Source organism: Musa acuminata, chromosome BXJ1-7 (genome assembly GCF_036884655.1).
Source record: "Musa acuminata AAA Group cultivar baxijiao chromosome BXJ1-7, Cavendish_Baxijiao_AAA, whole genome shotgun sequence".
In the NCBI taxonomy this organism is placed as follows: Eukaryota; Viridiplantae; Streptophyta; class Magnoliopsida; order Zingiberales; family Musaceae; genus Musa; species Musa acuminata.
This window is the reverse complement of record NC_088333.1, coordinates 9,128,994-9,153,912: the sequence shown is the minus strand read 5'-3', so window position 1 is coordinate 9,153,912 and position 24,919 is coordinate 9,128,994. Positions and strand designations below refer to the sequence as shown.

The window sequence follows — 24,919 nt, the reverse complement described above, 5'->3', positions numbered from 1 at the left end:
AAAAATATTAATAATAAAATATTATTTTATTAATTTTAATAAAATTATAAATAATAAAAGTTATAGGGTCTAAATAGTAAAATATTGTCAATAGTAAAAAGAGATTCCAGTGAGCTATTCATTAAATTGAATGATAAAAAATCCCGAATCTCCATATATTCGTAGGCTTTACCATATGTATTTAAATATTAATTTTTTTGTCCGGTTGCTATTTTAGGAGGTATTGATGATTAAAATGACATTTTAAAGACACTGCGAACGAATACCCAAACAGCTTAAAAGATTGGGAAGCTCAATTCGGGCAACAGGGGAAGAGAGATATTTGTGAAAGGAGGAACGAGGAATCGATCGAGAAAGAGATCATGGTGAGATTCTCGTTGGAGGAGGAGGGGAATCCCGTCGGAAAGAAGAGGATCAGAGGAGGAGGCAGTGGAGAAAAGGTCTGTGGTAGCGCAAGCACGAAGAAGGATAAGAAGAGGCGAGATGAAGGCGAAGCGGTACGAGATCGAGATGAGGAAGAGGATATGTGCGTTGAAGAGGAGGAGGAGGAGGAGGAGGAGGAGGAGGAAGAAGAAGAAAAAGGTGGGGATGAAGTGGATGAAGGAGTGATAGGGGAAGAAAGAGGGCAACCTTCTGGAGATGGCAACGTCTGCGTTCGGATGGATCCCGACATTCTTGATTGTTCCATCTGCTATGAGCCCCTGCGGCCGCCAATTTTTCAGGTTAGATTACGATCCAACTCTTGCCTATTTGCAACAAAGTGATCGGGTTTCTATTTACCAGATGCTGGATACTTAGCATCAGAGCAACTGGGGCTTCCATGTTTTGAAGGAGATTAACATGAAAATTTCCGTGATTGAACATATTTTGTTCTTTAGTTGACCTAATTGTAATTCCACTTTGGAGATTTGGGTTTTGTGTATCTTTGGCAGCTGACATCAACCATATTTGCATATTAAGGAAATCATATAGGCAAGAGTATGTGAAACTATTTCACTATGCAATTATTGTTCAAGCTAACTCTTGATCATATATGGCAAATTAGGAAGCCTAATGGTAATTTTGTAGGTTTGACTAAGAGAAAATGTGTTAAGAGGAGGAGTACTAGGAAAAATAAAAATGAGGACAACAAGCAAGAAAGGTGCATGAATAGTTATGATTTTGATGTTTACAGTGCACTAGATCTTTTTTTTGTATTTATGATCTAACTTTGATTTTACATTTGGGCAAACACCGAAAGTTTTGCAAGAGCACATTGCTTATACTAGTCAGGAAGTCAATCTAGCACTTGTAGGTCAGATATTATCAGGAAGGTGTGCAGTATCATCAGGACAACTTTTCAGTGTCAATGATTTCGTAGTTAGCCAACTTTGACAAGGGAACTCTTCACAAGACTATTATTCATTTTGGTTATTTAATGTGCATTCAATAGATTATATATAATATGGTAAACTGGTTTTCCATGAAAGAAATTTTGATATATCTTATTATGAATTAGATGCCATTTTGTGATCCTCTTTTATTCTTGTTGGCTTGGAATGGACAACAATTTTGCATTTGGATGGCTGGTGTTTCTATTAATATATTTCTTGTGTTATTTTTTACAACAACCCTTTGTGCTCTTGTTTTCAGCACCCTTCTCCTGTCTTTCATGTTCCCTTGATTTTGTTAGGCTAAACAATCTTGGAAGATGATGCCTTATAGCGTCAGTAATTTTAAAAGCCCACCAAATTGACTAGTAAAGTTAGGGTTGATGGATAAATTAAGAACGAAGTGATAGGGAAGCAATTTAGATGGATTGCGAATGCAAAAGGCATCTAGGAGACTAGTTTTGTTAGAGGGGCTTGAAGATTGTGTCAAAAGACAAAGTAAAAAAAAGGGGAGAATTTGATTATCGTGACTGTTGCCAACAAAAAGGACATTGAAATGTTTGTAAGAACATGAAAGTAAGACCCTCATTTAGACAATCTGAGAACACCAATCAAATCTTCTAGGCATATGCATGGGATAGTGTCAGACCTTAGCAAACCTACTCATGTAGCTAAATTATTGGGATTGGTGGATGGATAATTCTTTGCTGTATAGATCAATGTTGTGCATCTGTACTTATGTCATTGGGTGAAAGAGGAAAATTGTTATGGAGCAGTCAGACCAATAACAATACTGCTGCACTTATATTGCCCAAGTAAAGAGCTCTTGCTACAGTCACTTTTTTGTTATGTGGTTTAAAGGGTAGCACTCATGACAATATATAATGCATTTATCTGTCTTTAAATGGGTGGTGGGTTGACTGCTAATAGTCATCTAAATTTGGTTTTTGTTGCGGTAAGTTTTGATGAAATTAATATGGAGGACAAAGGGATTAGTGAGAACAACCAAATCATCAAAGATGCTATAAAGAGCTTCATTTAAATATCTGAAGTAGACTGAAATTTTGAAGTATTTCTCTGTTGAAGATGTTCCAATAAATACTTTTAATTATATACTTTATTAATAACCCTATTTATGATTTACAGAATTATATGATGACAACTCTATGGACATACCAACCATTTGTGAACTTGTAAATGAGCTTATGTTCAGAAGTCTATAAATAAGCTTGTTTATGAGCTTATTAATAGCTCAATTGATAAGCTTGATCGAGCCAAGTTTTATCATTGTTCAAATGTCACTCATTTAAAAACTGAGTTTTAAAGTTTGGACTGACCTTGACTCCTTAACTTTAGTGAACGATAAGTAAAATGAAAAAAAAAAAAAGTGAATGAGATCAAGCAAGCTTTAATGAGCTGAACGTCGAGTTGCTCCTCGACAGCTTTACTAATTTGCAACACTACTTTGTTGCAGGGGCTTCACAAGTTAACAACTTACATTGATGCAGTTAAATGTTGATGTCTATGCTATATAATTGTTTGCTTAGTGATTATTTGAGCTTTGTTTGCTTATAGCTTGATGATAAATGCTACAAGAGCGACCAATTCATTTTCAAACTGTAAGTCATGCTGATTACTCCGACAACCCATTGGAATACTTACCTATAGCATATTTTTGTATTATGGCTACAAACCATTACCATTTTCACTTCTGATATATTTGATTGCATCCCATAGATATACTAGATTTCTATTGACACATGAAAATTCGTAGTGCTTCTCCACTTTCCTCTTTATTGTGAGTACAAAATATTTTTTGCTGACCGGTTAGTTCTCCAGTGCCAAAGTGGGCATGTGGCCTGCTCCTCTTGCTGCTCCAAGCTCTTAAACAAATGCCACCTCTGCTCTCAGTCCATTGGCTACAACCGTTGTCTTATACTTGAAAAGGTCATAGAGTCCATCAAAATCACCTGCTCGTATGCCAAATATGGGTGCAGAAAAGCCATGTCTTACGCAGACAAAGATGCCCATGAAGAAACATGCTTCTATGCTCCATGTTCCTGCCCTGTTCCAACTTGCAGTTTCTGTGGATCCAGAGAAATGTTGTCTGCTCACTTTATTAACACACACACCTTCTTCTGCGAAAGATTCAGCTATAACCAGATCTTCAAGGTTGAGTTCCACAAGACGGATCCATTTCGAGCCTTGTATGGAAAGGATGGCCATCTATTTCTCCTCCTCAACAACAGTGTTGCAAATGTGGGTAATGCTCTTTCTATGGCCTGCTTCCGGCCTAGATCTCTCAAGCACGAGTTCTTGTATGAGCTTACTACAGACGAGCACAACTCGAGCAGCCTGCAGTTAAAGTCATCAATCACAGAGTGGAAGGCGGTTTACCCTATGAAGGTTTTTCTTTTGGTTCCCCCCGATTTATATACCCCCGTTGGGAAGATCGTCCTAAATGTTTGTATAAGAAAGATCAAGAGAGCTTCTATCAAGTAATCACATTTGCTTTTGTGCTTGATTACAAGTGGGCTCTTATGTTGTATGAATCATGTATAAGCTGTAACTTAAGTCTTTGACATAGTGTTGTTAACTCTGTGTAAAGGAAGTGTTATGGAAACAAAGCCTTGTCTGTATACAAAGGTTGATTCATTCCCCTTGCCACACAATAACAAGCAGTGATTGTGTTATCTGAGCTGAGGTGCCTCATGTTCGCTGTAACTCAAGTCTTTGACAGAGTGTTGTTATCCCTGTATAAAGGAAGTGTAATAATGGAAACAAAGGTTGATTCATTCCCCTTCCTTGCCACAATAACAAGCAGTTCTTTTATTATTCGAGGCACCTCCTCATGTTCTGCTGTGCAAAGGCTGACTTCTCTCAAACTTTCTACAGGCCTTTTCATTTCAGCTGTCATGGTCTGGTGAGAACGTGCAACGTCGTGCAAACGCACGGGCAATGGGAAGGAGCAACCTGTGTCACGTGAAGTCACTGTCGCGTTGCTCCTTTACTGAAGCATCTACACCAATCGTAATACAAGAGAACTCGTATTTTGTGTGTCTCTCTCCACAAGGTTGCTCGTTCTTGGGAGTGTCACTTGCACGAGGACTTCACGTAACTTTTCATACAAGTAAAAGAGGTAGATGAAAAGATATGCTAAGTCACATCTCTGCCACTATGACAATGATATCAACACGCCCATGTGGGCTTCCCTCAGAAATATATAGTGGCAAGTGTAGTGGTGGAGTGAACCTGCAGCAGCATTCTACTCTTTCTAAGATCATCATAGTGAGTGCTCGGAGTGTGGCTTTTCCTTGTGTTCGATCTTCACAAGCGCAGCAGAGGGAATGGGTAAGGAGGAGTTCGAGGTTCTCAAGCTCAAGGTTTGCTTCCTTTCCTCCCTCTCTCTCTCTCTCTCTCTCTCTCTCTAACACACACACACACCTTTACACTTTTCATGAAGGGATTATGTGAAGAAAACTCTTTGTTTGATACTTGCAGACACATATCCTGAAGGTGAACATACACTGCGATGGTTGCAGGCTGAAAGTTAAGAAGCTCCTCCATAGGATCGAAGGTACTTTGTCGTTTATCTAACTTTTGAAGGCTTCTTCGTTGTGATGCTGCTGTTTTGGTGTGTCTGAGAACTTTCCTTCAGTCACTTTGTTCTGTCGTTTCCCATGGAACACACTTTTGCTTTCCTTTCATCAACGTTATCTTTTTCAGATCATACATCTAGTAGAAATCAAGTAATCCCAAGTTCTGGTCGTTTTCCTTTCGGCACCATGTAAACCCCAAAATGGAGAGATCTTACGGCAGCAGATGTAACTCTTGACTATAAAATTGATGGCTCTCATCACATGATTCTACTTTTGAATCTTACACAGGAGTCTTCTCAGTAAACGTAGACGTAGAGAACCAGAAGGTCACAGTCCAAGGGAATGTGGACTCTGAAACTCTAATAAGGAAGCTGACAAGATCAGGGAAGCATGCAGAGCTCTGGTCTGGGAAAGCCAGCGGCGACCAGAAGAACAACCATGGCCAACAGAAGCAAGTTGCTCCACCGGTGAAGGACGGAAACAAGAACAAGAAAGACCAGGGCAAGCAGGACCTCAAAGCCCCCAAACACCAGCCCAAAAAGCTTTCTCCCCTCAGCTCTGATGAGGATGACGATGATGATGGCGAGGACGACGAGGACGTTGACGATGAGGTGCGACTGTTCGATAAGCTCAAGCAGTTTAATCTTCTGATGCAGGCAAACAATGCAGCAGCTGGTGCAAAGAAGAATACCAATGGCAACGCAACCGGCTTCATGGGTGGAAAGAAGGATGGGGCAAATCCTAACCAGAGCCACATGAAGCACCCAAATGGATCAGCGAAAAAGGGTGTAAATGTAGCAGCCCACCAAAAGACGATCAACACCGATCCGAGTAAAGGGGAAGGAAGAAGGGTGACAGACATCAATGGCATGACAGGTCTCGGCCTGGGTGGGCTCGGTGGAAACAGCAATCGAGGAGGCTTCCAAGGAAACGTCTTCCATGGCTACGCAGGCCTCCCCTCACATGGCGGAGGGCAGCATCAGCCCCCCATGATGGTGAACATGCAGGGATATCAGGCCCATCCGTCCCCCATGATGAGCAATTTTAGGGTGCATGACAACAGATACATGCAGCCGCAGATGATGCATCTCAGGTCCCCTCAGATATCCCCTTACACTGCCTACTACAATTGCCATCCGAGTCCTTATCTCCAGAGCAATCAATCATACAACGAGTATGTAACTCATCTTTTCAGTGATGACAACACCAGAGGTTGTGTTGTCATGTAAGGAAGCACTGAGTCAAGTAGTAGTAGCAGGAGACCTCTGTTCTTTTTCTTGCTATGACTTCTCTGTGTAAGTTATCGAGAGTTGGAGCTTGTTGTGTTGCAGATCGTTACTCTGCTTTCCACTGTCTTTGTTACCACAAGCCATGTCTCATTTACGCTGCTATCGGTGTCTGTGCGCGTGGGCTCCTCATCGATGAGACATTGCCAACAAATGAATAAGAGGCATTTAATGGATGCTTCACTATAGGAAACATCCCATGTGGTGTGGGCATTAATACATATATCGACAACCGGTAAAAATGAGATGCGCAGTTACCGATCGGAAGAACTCTTATTCCAAGATTAAAAGATAGAAAATTCTTCGATATGTTGTCTTCCTATCATAGCATAAATTATTAATCAAAATTAATAATAATATATTCATTAAAATTTTATAAATCAATCTTATTTTTATCAATTTTGGATGTAAGATTAATTAAACTGTTATAATTTTTCTTGTTCATCCTACGTAGTCTAAATCAAATCTTAACATGTGAGGAGACGTAATTTGATGATAAATCGTCTTACTTCAAGTCCTCTCATGTCTAAATAGTGATAAACCATCTTACTCCATGTATGGATAATTATTGTTTATGACCCGAGCTAAATATTAGGTCAACTATAACATCAAATGTATGTGCTAATTGGATTATTAATTTTATTTGGCATAAGCTATTATTGATAAGATGCTTAAATTGAAATTGATAACAGTATATTTTAATTTTAATTTTAGATATGAGATTAATTGAAATATATCACTAAAATATATATCAAAATCTAACCATGATCCGTGACATGATGTCGCAAATGATTCCAGATTGGGCTCGTACCTAAAAAAGAAAGTAGTGATGCTACAGCGTGGTACTAATAAATAGATAGATATTGGATAGAGATGAGGAGTGTCAGGGGGTCACCGTTTCGTAGGAAGCTTCGTCTTTGGTTTCCGTGAGCGAAAGCAGCAGACACCCACATGGAGCTAAAGTCTCTGACATGATACTCTTGATTCCATCTTTCATCTAATCTTACCTTTATCCAGTTTTATTAGCAATCATTGTAGTGCTGCAGCTCAAAAGCAGCGGTTTGGACTCTGGCATTCTTACTTTAGAAGTCGATTTAGATTTGGATTATCACATCGTAGGCCCAATAAGTTCTGATAAGGTTAACTCGAGGTGCTTTCCCAAGCCCACATTGGATAGCCGAATCATTCTGAGATGTAATGACAAGAACGAATGGCACACACACCAAAGCTACAAAAGAGAAGAAGAATCACAGGAAAAAGAATCAATTTAAGACATGATTATTACGGATATAAAAGACTCTTGATCATTCCAGAAGCTTCGCTGTACACGACAATACTGTCTTCTAGAACTTTCGAGCGTCTTCAGGACCTTCTTATTCGCTTACAATACTCGAAGCACCCAACCACAAATCACGCAGACTTAATACTAGTTCCGGAAAACTCTTTTAAGGAAGCAATTTCAATGGACGAATCATGGCGTTATCTTCGTGATCCAATATCTGCAAAGAGAAGAATTAAAAGTGTCATGTGGACTCGAAGGTCGTAAATCAATGGAGAACGCGAACAAGCGGCAAGCACAGATGCAGAGGTGAGAGATAGAGAGGCTCACATGGCAGTGGTAGACGTAACCGGGCTCAGCCGATGCGTCGAATGGGTACGTCTGATTCGTGTCCACAAGTTTGAACGCCACCACCACCGTCGTCATGTGTCCCGGCTCGATCTTTACCACGTTCTTCCACGTCTTCTCGTAGTCTGCTGTGGGCAGTACGTTCCCCACGGCGTGTGCCGTCACGTTACACTTGACCGCGTCGTTCTGCATCGTCATGCAGCTCTTGAACGTCGCCTGGTCCACCAGCTCCTGCACTTTGATCGCCTGGAACATCCCCAGGTGGATGTGCAGCGGATGGTTGTCGTTGGTCAGGTTGATCACGTGCCACAGCTCCGTCGTGCCGGACTTGGGCGTCTCTGTCGCCGGGTCCTCGAACCTCAGGCCGTTGATGTACAGGTGAGTCGGTGTCCCCGCATCGCTCTGGTACTCGTACATGGTGATGTACCTTGTCTGCGTCACGTCGCCGGTCGCCGTCGACCCTGCGTACGGCACGCACTTTGGCGGCACCGTCGAGTTGTCGGGCGGGTCAGACGGATTGCATGGAAGCATGATGAATTTCATCACCTTGCCGTCTAGCGCGCCCGGCACTGTGCCGGTCGGGTACGGTAACGGAGCGTCGTTGATCAGCTCCGCGGAGGTGGTCGTCGATTGCGAGAAGTCGATCACCACGTCGGCGATCTCTGCCGGTGCTAAAATAATGGTCGGCGTCTTCACAGGCGACGAGAGGTACGACGAGTCGGAGCCGATGACGTCGAATGGAAGGTTGTTGGACAGAGCCAGGCGGAAGTAGCGGGCGTTGCTGGAGTTGAGGATGCGGAAGCGGTACTTGCGGCGCTTGACGTTGACGTAGGGCCAGGCCTTGCCGTTGACGGTGATGGCCTGGCCGAAGTACTCCGGCTGCCACTGTGGGTGGACGGAGGGGTTGTTGCCGGTGGAGTTCATGAAGAGGGAGCCGTCCACGTTGAAGCTCCGATCGGCGATGATGAGGTGGAGGTCGTACTGTTCACCGCACGGCAGCTGGAGGGGGTCATCAACGGATGGCTTCTCGATGACGTAAGCACCGAGGAGGCCGGCGAGGAGGTTGGCGCGGGTGAGGCCGAGGGCGTGGTCGTGGTACCACAGGTTGCCAGGTGGCTGGACGTTGGGGTAGCTGTAGGTGGCTTGGGTCCACTTTGGGCCGACCTCACGGAAGCCGGCGGTGAACCACGCGAGGGCGCTGCCGTCTGACTGCGGTGGGTGGACGCTGCCGTGGAGGTGGACGACGGTGGGTACACCGCCAGACGCGGGGTTTGCCGTCGGGACGGTGAGGTCGAAGGGAAGGATGTGGCGGTCCGGCAGGTTGTTTTCCCAGGTGACGGAGAGTGGAACGCCATGGCGGGCAATGATGGTTGGCCCCGGGAAGGTGGCAGCGTCGGCGCTGGTGCCGTAGACAAATACTGGTGTCGGAGGCAGGTCACGGTGAAATTTCTGCATCAGTAGCTCGATATATTTAGTATATAAAATAATATAAATATATTTTTATACCTTCAATATTCATTATAAGGTTCTCATCGATTCGATATCATCTCTCGGATAAGAATTTTAGTCGAAGAATAAACTATCATTAGAAAATCAAATATAGAATCGAAAGAAAATAATCTCGAAAATGACTAATAGTTGAACAGTTGGAACGACAGGACAAATTTCTTTTCCCTGTGGTGAGATAATGGAAAGTTATTTAAGCTGCAGAGTAATAATAAATAATAGACTACGATGAAGATTTAGGAATGAGCGAGAGAAGCATTCATACCCATGTCTTTTGGTACATCCCTATCGTGAGGGAAACAGAGGCCGTGCCGCCGCGTCGCGTGCTGTAGCCGACGATCTTTGGCATCTGCGGCAGGGGGTCGACGTACATCTGCAACGAGCCGGCCACCTTCTGAAGGATTTGTTCCGTCACGGGGGACGGCGGGGCTTGAGCGGCGGCGAGAGCCACCAGTTGGAGAAGAAGAAGAGGAACCAAGCGAAGTTTGATTCTCATACTGCAATGAGTAAGCTGGCACGGAAGCGGATGCCATGCCATAGTCAGCATCTATATATCCAGAAACCTAAAGATGACATATCTTCTGCGTAAACCCTAATGCTAAGAAGAAATGAGGCAGTGAAGTCAATAGATACGAGGATCTCCAAGCTGAACGTAAGCGAGAGAGAGAGAGAGAGAGAGAGAGAGAGAGAGAGGAGGTAATCCACCTTGAAGCAAAGACGAAGCTGGGCGTGTGTCTATCACAAGTCCTCGATCAACACCCTTTTTATAAGGAGAGCAAAAAAACAACCTCCCCTTCGTAATGACTTGTACTAAAAAGATGGCTCTCGTATTCTACAATCATACAAAAAAAGTCGCAAAAGTCTATGGTGGATGGAAAAACGAGAGTTCTCATTTCTTTGCTTGTGTTGTTATTCCAATCTCTATCTCAAATGTCAACAATGAGCTCCTCAAAATAAGATAATTCCACTGTGCGAAGTTATTTGTAACCCACTTGAGCATACAGCTAGGGTTTGAGTTGTTGGGTTGCACCACACCAACCGTGCATGACCAGAAGACGAGTTGGCCAATCCCATGTTCTTACGTGATTGAAGAAGGAACCCAAGGGACATGCATTGATTGGCTAAAGGAAACAGACAAGCCAAAGACAGCTAATGGAAGTCAAAGGTCTGATGCATGATGAACATAGCAATGAAGAGTCTCTCATCAAATAATTGGATAGGTGATGAGGAAAGTAGTAATGGTAGTTCATCGGAGACTTTTCTGACGTTGTTGAGTCAAAACTACAATAAAGTTGAATTAACGATATCCACTAAGAAGTGATCTGAGGAAATAACTTTCAACATCCCTTCTTGTCTCGGAATCAATGATGTCGAGTGCATGTGTTTTGGCATGATATTACTAATTCTACTGTGTTAGTATGATCGGAATTCGACGGTGACACAGTCCACTAGGGAACTTTCCCGACAAGGAGACTCGATCAGGCGTCTCCTGTTAGTAGTCAATTAGGCTCAGCTCATCGCAAGAAAGAAGCTGACCTAAGGTAAGCTGCATGGCATGGAATTATATCCCACCTTCATTATCAACAGAGCTGAGCAATGTGACATTTGATCATCTTTGAGATCGTAGAGATCTAAAAGCTTACTCTCCATCTTCAAATCGAAATCACAGCCCACACTTGGTTTCAAGAAACTATGTATTGAAGATGTTATTTACTTCCTTTCGTGTGCTGCTTCTCCCGTAGGAGCTCCATGTTCATCCCTGGAAGTGGTACTTGTTTATTAGGATGTTGAAGAATCCCATTTCTTTCAGTGGACTTTCCATCGATTGGCTTCGTACCGAATAGGTGATTCAACGAATTTGGTTGCAAGGAATCCTCAACCACTCAAATAGTTCTTAGCAAGTGGAGCTCTCTTCGATCCTTTGGCCGATGTATCAGTACTATACCACCTTACATTTTCGAACTACACGACAAAGACGAGCCATTGACAGTGCAGTGAGTTAGATTATCTATCCTACCTATTAAACCTGTTGGAGACTAACAAAAGACTGTTCAGGTCGTGGACAAATTGGTTGGTAGATGGAAAGAGTCTTCCTTGTACGATCTTCTCTACCTGTTTCACTAACAGAAGCTATGGCGTCCAGCTATCGCCGTCATGGAAGAAAACTTCTGCAGAGTGGGTGGAAACTATTCTTTAATAGCATAAGCTGATATTATATATTCGGATGTTACGTGCCAACTTGGATTGATATTATCGATCAATCATCGTTTGATATGTATCCTTTATATAATATTTAGATTAGAAGAAAAATATAAAAGTTGATCTTTATCGATCTGTCTGTATAGACATCGATCCAATATACACAATCGTAGGTTATGTAGTTCCTTTCATATTCTATATAAAAACTCATTTTTAGAATAATCAAGATGTTACTTTTTTATCATTGACGATTGCATTCATCTTTTTTGGATTACTAACATGAGCATATTATTGGGTTGATAGCCCAAAGTGGGTTCAGCCCATGGTGGGCTTTATCAACCCACAACTCACACCTCTTTGACTTAACCCTAGATCAATATAAAAATGGTGTGATGGTTGTATTTTGAGGCAAAGGTGGCTGTGTTTTGAAAACAGAAAAGGACAGCAATGTGGAGAGTTTTGCAGCAGCAAATAGAAGAAGAAAAAGATAGAAAAATAAGAGAAAGAAAGAGAAGAAAACAATGACAACGTATAGAGACTGTTCTCAATTATCTAGCAATGTTATTATCTCAGATTAGATCAAATCTACAGTAGACTCTTGCTGTGATTACTTGGGAAGGTTTTAGATATTGTGGACAGTGACGTGATCCTTGTATCTCAGTTGTTCTCTTGTGATTATTGCTAGGGTTTAAAGAAAAAGATTATTATTTGTATATTTAGTATTCTCATAGTGAATTATCTTTAGTTTTACATATATCTTGGTGTTCTATTTTATTATGATTTCATTTAATTCCGTTGCTAGTATTTATTCATATACAAAAGTTATTCCACTTTATATCCCATCACATGTGACACCTTAGATGATACATCTATACTCACCGTTACAACCATTCAAGAAAAATAAGAGAGGTCATCAAGGCCGGCCTTCTCCTCTTCCCGAGCATATCCTACGCCAAATCGTCCTCAAGAACATGTACGAGGGTTTCTCTGTGAGTTAACTCGATCATTTTGAGGCCTACAACATACTCACCAATACTTCCATTAGACGGATTACGATGCATTAACAAGCCAAATGTGGGTAAAAAGCTCAGTTCATTCCATAGTTAACCAATGGCCCATTGCCTTAGCGGCGGTGCAAGCACTTGCCCGACGCCCGTGTACACCTCTCATCACCTGTCTCCCTTCCCTAATCCATCGGCAAAGTTCCAAGCGAGGTGGGTTTGGCGCCTAACTTTGGACACCCAGCAGGACTCCCTTATCGTATCTCCTTGACCGTCAAAGATCGATGACCTCTTCTCCTTGTAGTTGGCCGCAAACACAACGCCACAGATTTCAGATCTTATGATCTCCGAGCAGATGTCAGTGCCTCACGACCTGTGCCATGTCGGATTGCCGGTTTTCGATGTAGGCTTACTTTTGGCTGACGACGTTGCTGTGGATGCATCACGTATGCCGAAACTCTATTGATGTTCTCCATCTTACGGGATTTTAGGCTTTGGTCAATGATGATTCTTCTTTTCACGGGATTATGATACTTCCTTAAATATTGGTACGATACTAACATATTAGATCTATTTATCGGATTCGAAATTTCAATCGGTATGAAACTTAGAAACCTCATCGAAGATATTTTAGATACCTAAAGGAGGGTTGAAACATTATGATGTACTTTGTAAAGAAGATTGAGAGTAATAGACAAACCCAATCAACCACTTCATGTTGAAAATATCGCATCAGGTCAGCTCAATAAATAGAAACACTATCTCAAGTTCACCTCAGTCTCTCTGACAAGCGACTGTGGCAACCTGCACACCTCTACCGTGCATGCATCTGCCCAGAGAACTGCAATCAGCTGCCGAGGGGAAGAAACCTAAGCTTCTGCTAGCCTAAAAAGGTGTGGGAGACCGAGCCAGCCCAACAGGAAGGACCAGCGTCTTCCCCATTAGTTTATCATGTGAGAGAGAGTACGTTGCATGTGTCGGAAGTCTCCTGCACCGATGAACCTGCCTGCCTATCGAACACTACCATGACTACACATTAGATTAAGACTTTTCCCATTGTCTTCTCTCTTTGGAACTTGAGATGGTTCTGCTCCCACGCCTCGTTGCTGCGGGCACGATTCACAGTCGCCACGAGGAACGGAGTTCCGATGTCTGCGGCCGTGTCACGAGCATATGTCCCCCGGCAAGCTTGTCGTGGCTGCATGCGAGGGAAGAACCTGATGCAGTCGAGCATCACAGGTGCTCACTCATCACATCGCAAGTTCCTTGCGATCTGCCACAACCTTTGAGTAGGAAAAGCTTGTAATGCATGAGGGTGAACCTCCAGCTGATGCTGCATCGAGCTGACCATTGTCTGAGACGGTATGTGGGTCAAGAGGAAAGAGTCTCAATTGCATGGAACACAAGTTTCCAGCTGATCACCAACTGAAGCGATCTCATCACCAATCCAGCATTATTGTCACACAGCTGACATCTAAGGAACACTATTTGCACTAACCTTATCCTTGATATGTGATTAGGAATTGCAAGAAAAGGTTTACTTTCAATTACATCAATTCTATCAATTATGAAACCATGGCTCAATGAATTAGGATACATTAATATATATATATACATGTAGAGCTTGAGAGGAAACCTCATACATAGTGATCAACATCACATGAAATCAGAAGAGAGAATTCAGAATCTCCAACAAAATTCACTTCCAAGAGAAAGAAAAAGCTTTGATGAGTAAAAGAAGATAAAATCCATATCTCGCATACGCACGCGTTTATCTTTTTCCTTTAGACTATACAACAACAAGAGAAGCTTAGAATTTGCAAAGCCGATCCTTCGAAATGAACAAATGGGTAAAAGACAGCACGGAGAAAAGAGGAGACGGAAAAGTAAAAAGGAGATGGAAATGTCACTTGTTGTGAAGTGGGTCAGGGCAACTCGGCACACGTCGCTTACTCTCATCGAAGCCGGAAGCCGAGGTTGCCGCGTGAGACGGGGCCAGTCTTTTCGCGGTCATCACCTCCAGATCTCTACCGCCTGTCTCTGGGCGAAGTACCGGAATCGCCACCGCTCGGTAGCAGCAGCAGACGAAGATGGTGTACAGTACCACCAAGCAGAAGAAAGGCCTCCGCCTCCTGTTCATCTTGTCGGTTATCGGGAGCATCGATCGCACGGCCACCACTACCCAAAGGCGTTTCTCGGAGTCTGGTGACGCTGATGATTGTCTTCTACTACTTGGCCTGGAGAGAGGTAACCACAAGAGTTAGTAAGGTTGGAGAGGAAGCAGCAGTCGTACTCATTTCAAGACGCAAAGAGGGAGACGGAGGGTGAGAGTGGGATTCTGCTCTTGGCTTGGAGTCACATAGTGCATGGCATTTGGGTTCGCGCATCAGCCACATGGAGAAGTGAGTCCCGCGTATAACGGGTTCTCTCTTCTCTCTCTCTCTCTCTCTCAGCCAATATTTTTCCTCTGATAGGAATGGCTGAAAGAGGCTGAAACATGTGAGTCCATAAATAATCATACAGATGTGATCTATATCTGTCCAAGCGGGCTCCATTGGTACGGCTTCACATGTGGACTCACGTGCCCGCTGTATTCCTCTTGCGTTAAATTTCGCGCAGACATATCAAGATCCCAAAAAACACACACTTAGAATCATTTCAACCCCCTCAAATCACTCGTAAAGATGACAACCATTACGAGACCAATGTTAGGTTCGGCAGCCTAACCATTGCCATGCATGCATTGGTTTCTGCACACACACGCGCACAAGCTTTCCCCTCCCTCGAGTTGGAACCTTGCGGGCTTCTTCTCCTTCGTCCTTTGCCTCCTCAACTTTTTGGCACCTTGCGCTTGTCCACTGCATCACAGTTTGGCTTCTACGTGATGCCTGCCTTCTTGTCCTCTCTCCAACCCATACTATGCAAGGGCTCAGTTGGCCGGAACACTAGAAACCTAACAGTGTCTTTTCCAGTCCACGGGGCTATAATATTGGTTGCTTTTGAGGCAAGAGAAACAAGTCTGCTTCTTTCTTTTTCCTTCTCGAGGAGGTGTGGGTTGAATTGCGTTCATCCATCATCTTTCTTGATTTCAGTTTATTCCAAGTTTAATGTAAATATGGCCATTTCCTCCTTGGTTTTACCCTATACGTGCACATATATCAAATGATAATATACATGCACATAATATACAACATTTGAGGCCACATATACACGTAGTTTGTTTGTCAATCTCTAGTAAGAGAATTATTTCCGTGAAAATTTATAGTTCGTCGTCAATTATAGTAGTTATTAATACTAAATTTGGTATCCTTATTGTTCTTTGCTGTTCTTTTTATCTGTTTTCATATAGGGAAGATAAACACCTTTAAAGTAAGGAAAAAAGAGATTAATCCCATAACTCTTCCTTTGCTAGGCTTGGGCAGGATAGTAGAGCAAGCACAAGTATTAGTAGCATAGTAAAAATATATTTTTCATCATTAATATATTTGTTCTATCGGAAAAATCGATGATACATTGCTAGTATATCATCAGAGAATTCTGAATTAGCTATTTACAAGAGATATATTGATGTAATAAATATATCTCTTGTAAATAGCTAATTCAGAATTGTGTAATAGGAAAAGCTTTATTAAAATTTTCGAGATGCATATTGATGTAATAAATTCCTTCAAGCAAATGTTGAATAATTAGGTCATTTTCTCCATTCTCCTCCAACGAGGATACAGCTTGTTGATTATTCTAGAAGCTTCTCGAAGTGTATATGTGGCTGGTAGATTCCATATAAGTAAATATTACTATTTGATATTTTATCACATCATTGCTTACACAGATGGCTGTGCTATAAGCCATATTAAAATTGGCTTCCTTTTAAGTGATGCTTGTGGAGATTAGGCAGTGGAACTTTCTTGTCTTTACTAACAAAAAAAAATATTAAATTAATATAAGGAAAAAAAAAATTTACTTGATTTGTTGTAGCAAAATTGGTTCTCAAGACACTGTGCATTTCTGCCTTTAAATTGAGAATAACCCAATCCTTAAACTCCAAGCAAACTAAAGGTGATGAAATGCCTGATAAGTATTGAGTCCTCCCTCTCGCCCTCCTTCGTGTTCCTCCGGAGCTCCAGTAAGCGACGTGACGTGGCGAAGAGGGAGGTCTGATGGCTCGAACCGGACCCGGGAGTTGGCCGACACCTTGTGAAGGTCGCTGCTGGAGACGGCGCCATCGCCGGTGGTCTTGGACACATGGCGGATGTCGTATGGCTTGGGAGTGGCAGCGTCGGGAGGGGGCAAGCCGACGGAACCGAGACCGGGTTGATGATCCTTCCACAGGCCGGAAAATAGATGAAGGCGAGTAGGAGAAGGAGGATGCCAAACAACGGCAGCAACAAAACACGTCCATCAGTCGTTTCCCAAGGATTGGTAGGATGAGTAGCGCATGTTTCACGTCCTGATCTTTGGAATATAGAATACACCAACACACTGCTACAAAGTAGGACGACTTGACGAGAGGTTGAGATTCTACACTAATGTTTTGGGATTAATAAGAAAGAGAAACTTGATCCTGATTTAGTTATGTATGCATGTATCATTTTGAAAACTATTTTTAGGAACAAAAACACATTTGAATCCTGCAAACAAGGGTAAAAGGTGAAGTTTTGAGCCAAAAATAGCGCTGTGTCTTGCATGCGTGGGAGACGACGTGGAGCCCACGAGCTCAGAGGGGGAAATGAGAGGACAAGGGAAGGCGGTGACTCGCATAGGACTCTCTTGACGGAATGAAACCAGACTCCGGTTTCCATGCGACTGTGGGCGCGCCCAACGTAACACTACTTGTTTATTTATTAGGAGTTGGTTCCCGGGAATGAGGTGTCCTCCGGCACCGCGTCCACCATCACCAACCCACTCACAAGCTGCGCACCCACCTCTTCTTCCGTGTAATTCCAACTAGAGCAAGTGTAACGTCTATACTAACTTGTACTGCGCTCTCGGACAATAATTGTCAAAAAGGTTTTTGTGGTAAATAAAAATAAACTACGCGTCAACGGAAGTTACGACTTCAACTAGAGCACGACAACACTTTCCTGATAACATGATGAGCCTGTCCCGGGAAAGTGCGTCAGCTGGACCACTCACGTGCCGAACTGTCCCGTATTAGATGTCATCGGTGGTGCAAGCAAGAGTTAAGCCAACCAAATACACTATCAGATTTCAGAAAATGGAAACAAAAACTTGAGAAGGTAATTCGAGAAGGAAAAACTCACCTCTGGGTATTTTGATGGCTAAAGAACTAGTCCGAGCCCGATGAAGTATTCTAAGAAGACGCAAGTGGAAGGCTAATGGCCATGGTATGAGGTCATAGACGCTCGAGTGCTCCGCTCTCCACAATATATGGCCATGACTGATCATGGGAATAAGCTTTATTATGCTATATCTAATTCTCGGACACTTCAGTGTTCTCCTGTTGCTCTGGACGACAGCATTTTATTTATGATGCAGTTGCCAAGAGACTATATACATATTCACATCTTCTCTACTTTATCCCTTTCAAGAACTACGGGAGCTGCCGGTATGCTGAACCACCATTCTCTCCATCTTCTTGCCCATCTCTCTGTGCTCGCCCTTCGTGGTGGGGACTGCCTCGTAAATATCTCCAGAAATATCACGAAGAGTATCAGTTTAGCTGGTAAAATGGCTACAGTCAATGCCATCAAAACCAGTGTGAGTACAGCTGTATTGGCCGCCTGTTCACCATGATCAAACAAGTTAACCAACAAATGTTAGACGCTAATTTTCGTGGTTTTAGTGGAGGATGGGAAGCATTTACATATGTAGAAAAAGGATCTTAAAACATCAAATAAACAAGTTCATATACATTGTTCATATATGTTTTGAAGTAATATACCATGTATTCGGCCAGTGGGAATTGGCATTTGACATGAACATCATGTAGGACATGCACATACACAATACTACTAGCGTGCAGAGGCTCATAACTAGAACTCAGCATAGCGCAGCACGTTCCGCAATGATGGTCTGATTCCAGCATGGTAAGATATGTCTGGCATGGCAATCTATGTTTATATCTCTAACAAATCGACACTACCAACTAGTAATATATAGGAATACAGAACCAAACCACTTAGGAACAAGATGTAAAACTAGAAGCACTGGGAGGAATATAACAAATGATGCACCTCGAGACAATCCTGATTTTTCCTAACCATTTTCTCGCAAAGATAAGGTTATGTAGATTTTTGAACTCAATAATGATTTCATTGAAACAACACATAATAAAATTTAGGAAGAAGGTAAGATAACCTGCGAAGAAACAGAGAGCAACAATGCTCGTAGCTTCAAGAGAGTAATATTCCCATTCTGGACAAGCTCTTCAACTTGAGAAATTGCATTCTGAACTGCTAGGAGCTGTTCCATAGTATTCATAGATGGGGGAGCCATCACCTTGACCTGATCAATTGGCCTTCCTTGATTGATAAATCGAGTGAGCAGTATGAATATTGCAACTAAGAGAAAAACCATGACAAGTAGAAAACCAAGCAATCCCCTGCATAAATTCAATATCATAAACAATCCACAAAATTTCTAAAATTATAGGGTTAAAAGTACCTTAAAATGGAATAATACTTTTGAAACTCAAATTAACTGAAATTTGACTTCCCAACTTTGTTCAGTCACCAATATTCACCTCCTACAGTAAGTGTCTAAGAACTAACAAAAACAACAACACTTGAGACAATGAACTGTGTTTGATGTGTGTTCTCGAGTTATTTTGTGTACGCTACCATAACTTCACTTAATATCAATGCATAATGATCATAACTTGTTCAATAATGCCATACTAGCACCACATGAATTTCTGGTAACATCTTCAAATTTTACTGAGTTATAGAGACTAGACTTGAGAAGACAACCCATCCATACACTCCCATACATTCCATGACTCCATTAAATTCTGAGTTTCAAACTCTATATATATATGTATGTATATATATGTATGTATGTATGTATATATATGTGTATGTGTATATATATATATATATATTCACAACCTCTCCCATAACAGATATTGATGTAAAAGGCGAACATTTTTACTTTAATTTAGGACTGTAGAATCTTGTTCTGACGGTTGGTGTGTACTTCCATAATGAACACCAAAAATCCCTTTAAAAAAGTACCCTCTGGTCCAAAAATCAAAAATGAAAAACAAAAAAGCACAACAAATGGAAGAAAACTAAGAAACAAGACAAAACAAATAGATCTCAATTTTTAGAAAAGGAAAAAAGAAAATGTCTGCAACTGCTTGCAATACAATTAAAACTTGGATGCTTCACTTGGTAGATCCTAACTCCTAGCCAAAATATTTTTAGATACATCATTTTATTTTCTGTTACATATATCATGCTTTTGAGGAAGCCATGCCTTATTAGGCACCTTTTGACAATCTCATAATTCAATAAATTTAAAAGTCAATTTGCCTAAGAACTGTTGTGTTCATCCATTGATGATTTTTCATCTAGCACCAACCTCATATTATCTGTTTAGAAAATCTCCTTGTTGCATTATCTTCCTCACATTTTCATGATAATATGGAAACAGAAGAAATAAAAATAAACCAAAGAAAGGAACAAGGGGAAGATACAGAAGCAGGAAAGTTTAAAATAGTTTCATTTTTGAGAAATGAATTGGTGTTGCCAATATGAGATTTAACTTGTGTAGACCATGCATGAGGGAAATTGGAATATTGCAAACCTACCAATATTCTAGGCCAAGAACAAGATAATAACCAATAAGATCAACACAATCAAATAAAGTTTTCAACTGCTCAACAATGTAATATTTCAAGTCACAAAGTCTGTAGGTTTTGAGACTGAGAGCTATAATGTTTTCATGCATATGAAAAGTATTTTGGTCAGTGGGCTTCTGAGAGGTATCATTTTTGCACTTACAGGTTCAAATTAAGAAGGTAAGAATCAGGTCCGGTGCTACTGTCTAACAATGCAAATAAGAATGCACCTCAGGTTATCCAAGAGCATTAATTTTATAATTATTCTCATAATTATGATAGATACGGTCCGTTGTTGTTTGTTCACAGTATATGCTATCGGTAAACACTGATAAAAGTATCAAGACTTCTAAGCTATAAATCTTTCAAGTAATTGACCAATCATCTTAATGACCATTAAGTTGTTAAAATTCACAAAATTAACAATGCACGGACCGGCCATGAAGAACAGGAATAGGAGTTAAGCAAAAAAAGAATTAATAATATCTTGCACCAAGTTTGTGCATGAAAGAATTTAACGGATCAAACCTGAGAATGATGTAAAAAGATGCACAGCAAAATACAAATGACTTCACAGGGTCATCCCAAGATGCCAAAGTCACAAGGAAATTTCCAAGTTTGATAACGGGATGTAGCAATTCCTGTAGGTAAAAGTAAATAATAAAGTAAAACAACATTAAAGCAAGTAGCACACTGATGCCTAAGATAGTTGTTAAAATATTGAAAGTTTCCAAAGTCCACCTACAACATCTAAAAAAATAACCAGTAAAGGGGCCTTATTAAGCTTTAAAAGAGTCTAGATTTGAGAAGAGAAGTGATGCGATGCAGAAATCATACCTTCATTAGTGCCAAATTGGTATCAAGTCCATCTACTTTAACCACATCAACTGTAGCCTGTGCTTGCTCAACCTTTTTATAATTAGTCATAGACTGTGTGACAGCTCTTTCTAAGGTTGTCATCTCCCCTACAATCATTTCACCAACAAGAAGACTTTCATCATTTGAGACTTGTGACACAACCCCCAGGTTTGACAATATACCCAAAGCAGATGTAGAGTAGTGCATTAAACTTCCAGAATCAGATTCATTAGTCCGTTCCAACCTCCTTGATGCTATCATACCAGCAAGTGTTTCAAGTATGAGGTCACCTCCAGGAAGCTGGTCACAGAGACTGAATGTTAAAAGTGTCTCATATCTAATGATCTGTGAAGGAACTAACTCTACAAGAGCTTGTAATCTCAGAATGCCCAGCACAGCCTTCAAAAGCATTTCTTCTTTTTCAACACCCTCTATCTGGAACTTTCTAAGAAACCTATGTGCATAAAGAACTTCTCGCATGATAGCTAGCCAATAATCACGCCGAGAATGACCCGTGAGCTCAGGAAACTCCATGAACACTGGTTCTGATCTACAAAATTGAATATTTAATTAATACCGAACCAACAGTTAACCAAACATCACGTAACTTCCAGAATTCCTTGCTAAAACAAATATAAAAAAAAGAAAAAGAAACATAAGTGGCTGGATTCAAAGTTAAGATAGCATAGCCCACAAACTGGTATTACGCTGATATTTAAGGCACTTACAAGGATATGGATTTGTACATGACTGCCTTGTCAAAAAGACGTGAGCCCCATGGACCTGTCAATTCAGGCTTGATACACTGTTTTAGATCATCTGCAAGATCATACACCTTTGGCTTATTGTAAGCCACAACTTTCAGAGCTTCAAAGTAGAGAGCATGATCTGTCAGTGTGAGTCTTCCTGCAAATACCCCGAAAATGGTAAAAGAAGATTTCTAAATCTAAACAAACTCAAGTCATTTACCAAGGATTAATTAAAGATATTGCTTATGATTCATTACCCCACTAAAATAAACTTAGTACAGCAACCCACCAGGCCATGCAGAATTTCCTACATGTTCAAGCACTGGTTGAGCAGTCAGTGTTCCATCCATATCAAGTATCCTTTCTCCTCTATGGAAACGAAGATCTGAAAGAAGAGATGATTCTGACTGAGTCTTCATTTTCTTTATTGCTCTGTACACCAGGAAATTTTCTAGACTTAGAGAATAATTGTCTAATATTTTTTTTCAGAACACACAGAGTACGTTAAGATTTCCTAGTGTAATAATTCTACTTGGAAAAGCAAACAAATTGACAATAGCATTTAAGACCATATTCTTGCTTCCAAGAAAAGAAACATTGTTAAAATTCAGCAATTACTCTGAACGATCAGACTAATTTTGTATCGCTATGATGTGATGGAATCATGAAAATACCTGTCTAGATTGCGCAAATACTTGTCATATATAGCAAAAGAAAGCCTCCCTCCAGTTGAGGCTGTAAGCACATTGAAAATATTTGAGCAGTTAACTACATCTGCAACGGAGGGAATTGCAGGTGCTATCCGGGAAAAAGCTTCCACACCAACCGGTCTCTCCCCGCCCTCCTGCCAAGAGATCCTAAACATGAACTCTCAACCACTTAACAAAATCACTTACCTCTCACTCTCCTTTATCAGCATAAACTGTCTCACATTAGGATTTGTACAACCTCAGCTGATAATGAATGTTAAGACAAATGTGGTTGACTACCTTAGCCTGAGGTGAAGGAGGCAGGCTTGATGCAGGAGAGTCCCAGGCCAACATCATGTCGAAGGTGAGGCGGTGGAAGCTCTTATCGGAGAGGTACCCCGCAACTCGAGTGGACAGCGCGAGCGTTGTGAAGCAACAGTACTCCACCAAATTTCTCGCGTAACGCGAGGGGCGTCTTATAGCCTCAGACGCTTTGGCATCGAAATTATGATGAATATCGTCCACAGAAACGCCAAGGATTCTGAAAATTATGGAAGGGAGACGAGAATTCGATGACTGATGTGTTGATCGGACAACTCGAAACTCTCGTGATACAAGAAGAAAGGACGAGGAGGATGAAGGATATAATATTACAGGGAGCATCGGGCGACGACGAGGTTAGCGATGGGGGACAGGGCGGCGATCGAGCTGGCCTGGCTGCCGGAGGGCGAGCGGGACAAATCGTCGAACTCGTCGTCGCCGTGGAAGGAGGTGCGGCGGGTGAGCGCCCAGTTGAAGGACGACTCCCTCACCAGATCTTCCAGTAGATCCCTCGTCTTGTTCATCATCACCGTCATCGCCATCTTCTGCTTCCTTCCCCCTCTGGTCGGTTCCCCCAATTAAGAACCCCACCGGCTCTTATCATGATGCAACAAATTTGATGAGATGTGTTACGATGATCATCATCATCATCTCTCCTCGAGGTTTAGAAGGGCAGATTCGGCCGGGTCGAATGTTTTCCACGTGACGATTAAATCGTAGCTAAAGTAGTGACTCACCACCCACTTTAGCTCGACAAGACGATTATAATTAGATGTCCTCGTGGGGTCCACGTAAAGACTGTCCGAGTGAACTCACGACTTGGTGGTTCGAACCAAGCCGCGCACTCCGGATCACCTGTCAAGGACGTGAGTCGTGCCGTGACTCGACAAGCGAAGCGCCGTCCCAGAGAAGAAACGGTCCGGTTTTATTTTTACTAGAAAAAGCGAAAATTCCTATTTTCAGGGTGAATTTTTGAGAAAATTTTCTTTTTTTTTCTTTTTTTATATTTCTTAAATAGCATCTTATTTGTCCTAATCCCTAAAAGGTCTTCTAATAAAGACATTACTTGGTACATCCTATGGAGTTTATATCTTCATCAAATATAAAAATATTATTTTTGGCATATTCATCAAATATAAGTCTATTAAAAAATAATATAAATTAATTCAAACTCTATAGAAACCATGTAATATATAAAAATATTATCTTAAATAAATATCTTTATTAATTTATAAATAAAAATAGATAAGAGTATCTTAGAGATTTTTATGTCAATTGTGATATTTTTAAATAAGTTTATAATAATTTTCCTAGAAAGTTTGGGTTGTTTCTTTGTATAAGGTATCTTAAAAAAATGATAAAAACGGATTAAATTATATTCAAATATTTTTTATTACATTTGAAGCAACTATTGAGATAATTTATAAATTATCTCTTATAATTAGTTATCTTTAGTATTTTGATCTTTATAATTTCTTATATTTACGAAAGTAAAACATTTAATCTTTTATTCCAAGAAGATCCTTCTCTCTTTTAATTTTTAATCATGTAAAATTATCTTTTTAATCTGATCTTAATATTTTGTTTTCATAAATATAAAGATTTTAATATAATTTTTAAAATATAAAAAATAAGATATTTAAATATAATTATATATATATATATATATATATAATTATATATATATATATATAGTTCGAAAACATGTGATCCATAATAGAATAGAAAATATCTTCTCATCCCATGCTGAGGAGGCTCTCCAATGATACAACGTAAGAAGCCTCTCAGCATCTTCCAGAACCTGTCTTTATAATTATCATTGTACCCCCACAATGGCAACATCAACAAACCGAAGGGGAAAGGATAGAGACATAAATGAACTCAACCCCTATTATAGAGCTCAACAAAGTCTA

At 41.0% G+C, this 24,919-nt stretch overlaps 4 protein-coding genes across 7 annotated transcripts; 2 read left to right on the top strand and 2 right to left on the bottom strand.

Moving 5' to 3' along the window:
• Window positions 1–261: 261 nt before the first annotated feature.
• On the top strand, window positions 262–4,068 carry LOC135678674 (putative E3 ubiquitin-protein ligase SINA-like 6). Its single transcript, XM_065191747.1, has 2 exons — window positions 262–722; window positions 3,210–4,068. Exons 1-2 carry the CDS (start codon window positions 363–365, stop codon window positions 3,870–3,872), a joined length of 1,023 nt encoding a protein of 340 aa, XP_065047819.1. The 5' UTR covers window positions 262–362; the 3' UTR covers window positions 3,873–4,068.
• Window positions 4,069–4,597: 529 nt separating this feature from the next.
• On the top strand, window positions 4,598–6,331 carry LOC103991453 (heavy metal-associated isoprenylated plant protein 37). The gene is made up of 3 exons (XM_009410927.3): window positions 4,598–4,753; window positions 4,872–4,947; window positions 5,258–6,331. Exons 1-3 carry the CDS (start codon window positions 4,718–4,720, stop codon window positions 6,196–6,198), a joined length of 1,053 nt encoding a protein of 350 aa, XP_009409202.2. The 5' UTR covers window positions 4,598–4,717; the 3' UTR covers window positions 6,199–6,331.
• A 1,171-nt stretch (window positions 6,332–7,502) lies between these two features.
• LOC103991452 (multicopper oxidase LPR1 homolog 4) lies at window positions 7,503–10,184 on the bottom strand. Of its 4 annotated transcripts, none has more exons than XM_009410926.3 (4): window positions 10,094–10,184; window positions 9,654–9,885; window positions 7,865–9,331; window positions 7,503–7,754 (listed from the first exon to the last, which is right to left on the bottom strand). In XM_009410926.3, exons 2-4 carry the CDS (start codon window positions 9,882–9,884, stop codon window positions 7,701–7,703), a joined length of 1,752 nt encoding a protein of 583 aa, XP_009409201.2. In that variant the 5' UTR covers window position 9,885; window positions 10,094–10,184; the 3' UTR covers window positions 7,503–7,700. The 4 variants fall into 4 exon arrangements, with proteins under 4 accessions (XP_009409201.2, XP_009409199.2, XP_065047817.1 ...); XM_009410924.3 differs by having other exon boundaries at window positions 9,654–9,899; window positions 10,094–10,148; XM_065191745.1 differs by having other exon boundaries at window positions 9,654–9,986; window positions 10,094–10,118.
• Window positions 10,185–17,987: 7,803 nt separating this feature from the next.
• LOC135678673 (uncharacterized) lies at window positions 17,988–23,635 on the bottom strand. Its single transcript, XM_065191743.1, has 9 exons — window positions 23,340–23,635; window positions 22,986–23,226; window positions 22,671–22,840; window positions 22,286–22,428; window positions 21,976–22,153; window positions 21,227–21,797; window positions 20,918–21,030; window positions 18,907–19,150; window positions 17,988–18,329 (listed from the first exon to the last, which is right to left on the bottom strand). The coding sequence occupies exons 1-9, from the start codon at window positions 23,546–23,548 to the stop codon at window positions 18,108–18,110; spliced, it is 2,091 nt and encodes a 696-aa protein (XP_065047815.1). The 5' UTR covers window positions 23,549–23,635; the 3' UTR covers window positions 17,988–18,107.
• Between the last annotated feature and the right edge of the window lie 1,284 nt (window positions 23,636–24,919).

Bases quoted from the DNA above. Each gene is read 5' to 3' on its own strand.
- LOC135678674 (XM_065191747.1), top strand. From the start codon at position 363: ATGGTGAGATTCTCGTTGGAGGAGGAGGGGAATCCCGTCGGAAAGAAG. The intron at 723-3,209 runs GTTAGATTACGA...TTAGTTCTCCAG, and splicing joins TGCGGCCGCCAATTTTTCAG to TGCCAAAGTGGGCATGTGGC.
- LOC103991452 (XM_065191745.1), bottom strand. From the start codon at position 9,935: ATGCTGACTATGGCATGGCATCCGCTTCCGTGCCAGCTTACTCATTGC. The intron at 9,332-9,653 runs GTATGAATGCTT...CTACTGATGCAG, and splicing joins GGATGTACCAAAAGACATGG to AAATTTCACCGTGACCTGCC. The intron at 7,755-7,864 runs GTGAGCCTCTCT...TTCTCTTTGCAG, and splicing joins GTTACGTCTACCACTGCCAT to ATATTGGATCACGAAGATAA.
- LOC135678673 (XM_065191743.1), bottom strand. From the start codon at position 23,548: ATGGCGATGACGGTGATGATGAACAAGACGAGGGATCTACTGGAAGAT. The intron at 21,798-21,975 runs GTAAGTGCCTTA...TCAATTTTGTAG, and splicing joins ATGTACAAATCCATATCCTT to ATCAGAACCAGTGTTCATGG. The intron at 19,151-20,917 runs GTTTGATCCGTT...GAATTTATGCAG, and splicing joins TCTTTTTACATCATTCTCAG to GGGATTGCTTGGTTTTCTAC.
- LOC103991453 (XM_009410927.3), top strand. From the start codon at position 4,718: ATGGGTAAGGAGGAGTTCGAGGTTCTCAAGCTCAAG. The intron at 4,754-4,871 runs GTTTGCTTCCTT...TGATACTTGCAG, and splicing joins TCGAGGTTCTCAAGCTCAAG to ACACATATCCTGAAGGTGAA. The intron at 4,948-5,257 runs GTACTTTGTCGT...AATCTTACACAG, and splicing joins GCTCCTCCATAGGATCGAAG to GAGTCTTCTCAGTAAACGTA.